The sequence below is a fragment of the Leishmania donovani genome, chromosome 2, assembly GCF_000227135.1.
Source record: "Leishmania donovani BPK282A1 complete genome, chromosome 2".
In the NCBI taxonomy this organism is placed as follows: Eukaryota; Euglenozoa; class Kinetoplastea; order Trypanosomatida; family Trypanosomatidae; genus Leishmania; species Leishmania donovani.
The window spans coordinates 321,125-328,435 of record NC_018229.1 but is presented as its reverse complement, the minus strand read 5'-3'; the positions used below and the strand labels follow the sequence as shown (position 1 = coordinate 328,435).

The 7,311-nt window shown below is 62.3% G+C and overlaps 3 protein-coding genes across 3 annotated transcripts in view; all 3 read right to left on the bottom strand.

Moving 5' to 3' along the window:
- Positions 1-488: 488 nt before the first annotated feature.
- On the bottom strand, positions 489-2,525 carry LDBPK_020710 (peptidyl-dipeptidase, putative; the record flags this gene model as incomplete). The annotated part of the gene is made up of 1 exon (XM_003857918.1): positions 489-2,525. The coding sequence occupies one exon, from the start codon at positions 2,523-2,525 to the stop codon at positions 489-491; it is 2,037 nt and encodes a 678-aa protein (XP_003857966.1).
- A 2,826-nt stretch (positions 2,526-5,351) lies between these two features.
- LDBPK_020700 (dehydrogenase/oxidoreductase-like protein) lies at positions 5,352-5,897 on the bottom strand (the record flags this gene model as incomplete). The annotated part of the gene is made up of 1 exon (XM_003857917.1): positions 5,352-5,897. The coding sequence occupies one exon, from the start codon at positions 5,895-5,897 to the stop codon at positions 5,352-5,354; it is 546 nt and encodes a 181-aa protein (XP_003857965.1).
- Positions 5,898-7,078: 1,181 nt separating this feature from the next.
- The window catches only part of LDBPK_020690 (hypothetical protein, unknown function), a gene marked incomplete at both ends in the record, with an annotated part of 243 nt that continues 10 nt past the window's right edge, over positions 7,079-7,311 (bottom strand). The window contains one exon of the mRNA XM_003857916.1: positions 7,079-7,311. This exon is cut by the window's right edge and continues 10 nt beyond it. Coding sequence (XP_003857964.1) covers positions 7,079-7,311 — 233 coding nt within the window.

Below are 7,311 nucleotides of genomic sequence, written 5' to 3'. Positions count from 1 at the left end.
CGTGTGCGTGGCGATCTGCCCACTGATGCTGGCCATTTAAAGCGCGCAGAAGTTCCAGCGGGCGGAAAAGGCCGCAGAGAGGGTGGTGTGTGGGCCTGCGTGGTTGCGCGTGGGAGTCCACAAAAACACCTCTTGTAGACGGTTTCGGAAGCTAGGCCACCAAGCAGGCAGCACGGATACGCTCGCCAACACGCCCACACACGAAGTGGAAGAAGGAGAAGGAAGCGTACGGCGCGAGATGCCATGGCGGAAAGGCAGCGCAACTGCCTGTGGTGAGGGTCGCGACTGCAGCGTCGACTGTCGCGTGGAAAAGTTCAAAGTACCGAGTCGAGAGCGGCAAACGCGGGCGCCTTCGCCACTCATCCCGCCCCCGCCCCATCCGCGCTGCCGTCTGGGCAGCGAACACGCACGGAGCACGAATAACGTCCAAAAGAGAAAAACAAATAATAGATAAGAGCGGAGTTGCGCGCACGCAAACGCCAACGAGACTATTTGTCCAGCAGGCCGTTGATGCGCAGGAACGCCTTCATGTTTGCCTTGCGGCCGGCGAACTTCTCGTACGCAACGTTCGCGTCCACCGAGTTGCCCACAGAGAGCACGCACGCACGCAGGTGGTCACCGTTCTCGCGCGTCAGCCCGCCGTTCTCCAGGAACCACTCGAACCCGTCGCAGTCCAGCACACGCGCCCACTGGTACACGTAGTAGTTCGAGGCATATCCGCCAGAGAAAGTGTGCATGAAGTACCCGCTGTGGTAGCGCGGCGGCACTTCGGTCATCCCAACACCAAAGGACTTCATCGCCGCCTCCTCCATCTGTGCTGGTGGTAGCACAGCCGTTTCCTCCGCAACCAGGTGCCAGCAGAGATCGAGGTACGCCGCCTTGACCACCTCGATGGTGTGGAAGCCGGCGCCGTATGTCTCGGCCGCCTTCATGCGATCCACCAGCGCCTGCGGGATCGGCTCCTTGGTTTCGTAGTGAATGGCGTAGTTCTTCAACACGGCGTCGTACATTGCCCAGTGCTCGTTGATCTGCGATGGAAACTCGAGGAAGTCACGGGCGACGCTTGTGCCGGAAAGAGTCGAGTACTTGAGGTTGCTTAGCATGCCGTGCAGTCCGTGGCCGAACTCATGGAAGAGCGTCGTCACGTCGCTGCGGCTCAGCAAGGTTGGCCTGCCTTCAGCCGGCTTCACAACGTTCAGCACATTGTACACGACCGGCTTCTGGCCAAGGAGGGAGCTCTGGCGAACATAGAAGGTCATCCACGCGCCACCGCGCTTGCTTGCGCGCGCGTAGGGGTCAAGGCAGAAAATGGCGAGTGACTCGCCCGTGCAGTCAAACATCTCAAACGACATCACGTCGGGGTGGTACACCGGCAGATCCGTGCGCCGCTGCATCGTCACACCGTACAGCTTCTCCGCCGTGTAGAACACGCCACGCTCAAGCACGTTGTTTAGCTCAAAGTACGGCTTCGTTTCGTTCTCGTCGAGGTCGTACCGCTGCTTGCGTACTCGCTCCGCGTAGTACTTCCAGTCCCAGGGCGCCAGCTCGAAGTCCCCACCCTCCTCGCGAATCATCTGCTTGATGTCAGCCGCCTCCCTCTTCACCTTCGACGCCGCCGCATCGCCCATATCGCGCAGCAAGGCCTCCGCGGATGCCGGGTCGGCCATCTGGTTCTGTAGCTGCCACTCAGAAAAGCTCTTCTTGCCGAGCAGCCTTGCCTTCCTCAGCCGAAGCTGCGCAATCTCCACGATGATGGCGCTCGTGTCATTCTCGTCGCCGCGTCCGGCGCGCTGCACGCTCGCCTCGAACAGGCGGCGGCGCGTCTCGCGGCTCCTCAGAGACGCTAGCAGTGGCTGCTGAGTCGTGTTCACGATAATCAACGCGTACTTTCCGGGGTGGCCGAGGCTCTCCGCTTCCTTCTGAGCCGTCGCGATCTCGTCCTCGCTGAGGCCCTCCAGCTCGGCAACGTCATCCACGACGAGCGAGGCGGTCTTGCGCGTTCCCATCACCTTCTTGGCAAAATCGCTCTCGAGGGTGGCGAGGCGCTCATTTACCTGCTTTAGCTTCTCCTTGTCTGAGTCGTGAAGGGCGGCGCCGGCCTTGCGAAACTCCCTCTCGTAGTGTTCCACCAGCCGCAAGTCTTCACCAGCGAGGCTGGCACGCGCGTCGTACACAGCCTTGATGCGGTGGTACAAGGCGCCATCGAGGTAGATCCTGTCCGTGTGGACGGCAAACTTCGGGGCGTAGGCCTGCTCGAGACTCTGCATCTCCGGGTTCGTGTGTGCAGAGCAGAGGTTTTGGAAGACCAGGCGTGCGCGCTTAAGCTGCGCCCCACTCCGCTCCAGTGCCACAACTGTGTTTTCGAGGGTGGGCGCGTCAGGGTTGGACTTGATCACCTCGATCTCCGCCATCTGCTCCGCCATGCCCTGCTCGAAAGCGGGTGCGTAGTGCTCCACAGCGATCCGGTCAAAGGGCGGGTATTGGTACTGCAGAGTGCTCTGCTGAAGCAGCGGGTTGGCGGACATGTTGGCGCGCTGGAGAAGATGGGCGGCGCTTACAGGGGTGAAAGTCAGAAGGAAGGATCGGCGCTTGGCTGGCGTAGAGGACCACCAGGGAAGTTGTGGCAGCTGAACACACTCACAGGAGTGGAGAAGAACAGGGGGCGGCGGAGAGAGGAAGAGGAGAGAGCGATACGCGTTGTGGATCAACTGCGAAGGCGGGGCATCAGACGCGCGCGCCCCAAGCGTGTGTGTGTGTGTGCGGGTGGAGCGTGGCAGCCGCAAGAGGCCGCGGGGTAGAGAGGCGAGTGGCACAGATGGAAACGGGGCGAGGGGAAAGAGAGGGAGAGAGCGAGATGGCAACGGGCGCCGTTCACCATGTTCGCCAACAGGGGGGAGGGGGTATGCAGCACATGTGTCGTCGCGCGTGTGCCGGAGTGCGCACGGGTGTCAGCTCACCCGCGCGCTAATGAACCGCTGCAGCGCAGGCACCGCGAGGCTGCCCTTTGGAGAAGAAAAAATTCAGCGATGGCGCCGGCAGTGCGTTAGCATGGCAACGGCCGCTTCCTGGATGAGGGGGAGGAAGTGGTGGAGGAAGGGGGGCAGTGGGCCCGAGGGTGGTGGGTAGACGTGTGAAACAACGAGAGCAGAGATACGCCAGCTCCAGAAAATGGCGGCGACTCGAGAGAAGGTGTGAGTGCAAGAGTGGCGCCAAGTGCGTGCCCACTGCGCACGGGCGCGCGCGCTCAGCAAAAAAAAAAGGGACGGAGAGCGTCCGCGCGAATCTTCGATACGTGTTCGCATGCACAGAGACGCACACGTACGCCGCTTTAAGCAACACACGCCGCCAAGTGAGAGCACAGAAGAGGGAGAAAGAAAGGGGAGAGAGGCCGGCGCAGAGCGGACAAGACGTCGCCATCGAAGAACAACATTCTGCGCGCGCGTGAGTGGAGGAGAGCGAAAGATGATCTGCACACGCGCCCACTCAGCCCGTGGCATTCATGCACTGACCGCAGCATACCGTCACCCTCGTCTCACCTTTCTTGGCGAATGCACGTCAGCGGCTACCAGCTCAGAGCCGCCATTGTGCACAGCACCTCAGCGCCGTTGTCCGTTTCGGCAGGTGCACACCTGAGAGCAAGTGTTTTCGGTGCTGATTCGCCGGCGCACTGCTGGCGGAGCGGTTGGCCCATCCGGTCTGTAACGGCCACCCGGCCGAGCTCACGCACAAGCTCGCGTGCGCGCCGACCTACGTGCTGTGCGTGTCCCGGATGCTGCACAACGTCCTGCATCAACTCTGCAGTCCTCTCGCTGCTCGGCACAGCCATCGCCATGCCTTCGTCGTAACGGTACGCCTAAGCCAGCGTGATCCCCTGTAGAGCGTCCACGGGTACACGAAGGCGTCGGTGTTGGCGCGCATCTGCGCCATGTCCGTGCTCGACAGTGAGCCGCCAATGGCCATCAGGTAAGGGGAGTTAGAGAGACGGATCAGCCCGACCGGGGGGGGGGGGGCCAGGGTGGCCCCACGCCTCGATGAAGCGCAAGATGCCACCGTGCATCAAGCCTCTCGTGAGCGCCGCCTCGAACTTTGTGTTGATGGCCAGTGCCCTGCGCTCCCGCAGCGCCAGCGGCACGTCGGGGCCGGAGGCGTTCCCAGGAGACGCCCAGCAGTACGTCCCACCCCTTGCGGTCTTTCCACATGAAGTCGGAGAAGAACGCATATAGCCGCAGTCGCTGCTCCACCGTCAGATTGGGCGAGCTGTCGAACGAGTCCGAGCACCTCGCCCTCCTCACCGTCGGCTCGCCCACGTATCTGGCCCAGCCGTACTCGTGCATGACTACCGCCATCGGCGCAATGCGGATCGTGTCGGCGTTGATGCCGTTGCGGTGGTAGAGCGTGGCGAACGAGTCCGCTGTTGCCCGCGCCTCGTCCGTGCGCCACTACATCTGCTCCGCCCAAGAATGCGGAACGCTGCACAGCTCACTGAAGCGGCGACAGATGCGCACCGTGATAGGATTTTGCGTGGGCCGCCAACGAGGAGCCACAGGCATTCCGTTACCCCGAGACAGCGCCGAAAGTCGATGTGAACGCGCTGATGGCATCGCTCAGGGAAGAACGCCGCGGCTGCATTGTCGCGGCGCGTCTGCCGCAGGATATGGCGGGGAGCGTAGTGCGCCAGCAAGAATGTGTCCGCAGACTTGCAGCACACCTCTCGATCGCCCTCGACGCGGATGATGGAGCGCTCCGCGAGTGGTCGAGTGTACCCCACCCTCTGCCGGTCGAATCCGCAGTACGTCTCAGCGAAGTCCGTGTGATAAAGCAGAGGCGGAGGCGTGAACCGCGCCTCCGCGCTATTCCGATGCACGCCACCTTGCTGTCTGTCGCTATAGTGCAAGGACACACCAAGGCGTCGGCGCTGCAGCACCGGGTAACACCTTGCGTACACAGCCTGCAGGCCACGCGCCCCTGTCACTTCGTCGCGCAGCACCCGTCACCCCGCGGCTGCCCCCCACCCGCTAGTTCGGGCACACTGCCTGCATGGGCAACGGTGGTGCCCCACCACCGCAGTCAGGCGCGGCCACCGCATGCGCACAAATATGGGAATAGCGAGCAATGGAAGAGACAAGGAAGAGCAGGGACAACAGAATGACGGAGGAGGAGGCACCGAAAGCGTGCATGTCGGTGCAACGCGGAACAGCGTTGAACGGCGGTGAGGGAGAGCACACGCACGAACTGGAATGCGATGAGTGTAAGTCGGCATTGAGAGGGCGGAGAGAGAAGCCACGATGGGTGGGCGTGGGGCCGCGTACGTCTGTGCGGTGCGCATCAGTAGCAACGGCAGCGCTGCAAAGTCAGCCGATGGCGATGGTGGAAGGGATGGAGAAGAAAAAGCAGACGCGGACAGCGGTGTCTCGGCGGTAAATCAGACAGTGGAGAGCCGGTGCGTGTGGCGAGGAACTTGAAGGTGGATAGGCTTGTGCGCCCACACGGGCACAGACGTCCCCGCCCATCTCCCTCCTTCCCGTCTCCGTGCTGCTTTGGAATTTCGATGCGCCGCCTACAGGTGAGATTTCACTGTGGAGTTGCCGTCGACGCTTGGCGTCTGCGCCCAGCATGCACGAGGTACGATCTGAGGTGAAGAATGAAACTGGCTCTGTGATCACGTGCGGATGCTGAAGGCGCCCGATCGGCAAGGCCTTGCCGAGGTTCTCCGGCTGCTGGTGCGTCGCAGGCGTTAGGTGCTCACCCATCGGTGTGTTGCCCGTGCCGAGGTGCCTCACGTTCACGCAGGTGTTAAAGGGAATGAGCTCCAGCGCCAGGGACTCGCGCATGAGAGGCGCTGCATCCTCCCTGGCGCAACACGCGGACTGCACCGTGGTGTCACGTAACGCACCCATGGATGCGACAGACAGGATGCTTCCGTCCTCCTCCCCCTTGCGCCTTCATCAGCGGCAGCAGGGTGCTGATGCCAAGGAAGGTGCCCAAGGCATTCCCATTCATTGTATTGCGCCCCACATCCAGCGTCGTGCTCTCCAGGGCCTCCATGATGTTGATGCCGGCGTGACACACAAGAATGTACACGCGACCAAGCGCGTTCCTGCATGCCGCCGCGGCAGTGGCCCACTGTTTCTCACGAGACACGTTCAGCGGCGGCGCCGTGGTTGTCCAGTTCATCCCTCAGCGACGCTACAGAGGCGCCGTCCACATTGGCCAGGAATGCCGCGCAGCCGTGCTCAAGCAGCGTCTCCAAGATGGCACGGCCCGGGTCGGCCGCTGGCGCCAGTCACCCTGGCGACTTTCCTCACGAGCTTCTGCAGCGTGCTTGTGGTCGGCGATAAGGCGAGGAGGAGGCGAAGAGGAACGAGGGACGCGAATCGTGCGAGGCGAGAGTTTCCGTCTGCGTGTGCGTCGTGTGCGTGCGTGACGTTGACGTAGCACGGGTTGCGTCGATGAGGAAACGAGAGAAAGACGGGTTCGTCGGCGTGCCCTTGGGTACGCGAGACACCATGAAGGGGACGCAACATAACGCTGCCAAGGGAAGCACAGTGGGCCCGCGTCCCTGAGCGCGGATTCGTGGCACACCAGCCGAGGGCACAGCACGGGAGGCTTCAGAGAGCAACACAGAAAGAGAGGCAGACGACACCGACGGACGATATGCTGCGTGTGGCCGGTAGCGCCGCACGCAGGCGGACCGCAGGAGGAAAGAGGATGAGTCTGTAGGCACTCTCACATGTCAGTGCAGCAGCAGCAGTAGTAGCAGAGACGCGTTATAAGCAGATCGACCTGAGCCTCGAAGACCGAAGTCACTGCAGAGCAGCACACGATGAAGCGGGGCACCTATGGAGAGAGAGCCAGGGGGTGCGCAAACAGCGCTTGAACAACAACGACGAAAACTGCAAGAGCGATGGCAACCTCACGGCAGGCTGTAAGGTTTGGAGGGTGGGGGAGCGAGGTGCTGCACAGGCGCTCACGCACACCTGTGGGTGAGTGGGCGGACGGGTATTGGAAGGACTCTTCGGGGGTGTAGGGAGAAGAGACGTCGTCGTCGCGCGTCCCCCCCCACGCACACCCGCTACCGCTAACGGAGAGGAGGTGGAGCACTGCTCGAAAGACCGGCACCACACACAGATGGTGGCGTAGCCTCGAGCGCAGCACAAAACAGCACACCGTCCATCGACTGCACAATCCGCTCTGCCTCCTGCTTGCACTTGTAGAGGCTAGCTGAACATCTCTGGCACTCCGCAGCAAGTGCGTCCCACCGCGAGTCATCTGCGGCGACCTCTACGGGGGGTGGCGACGTGGTGGAGAAGA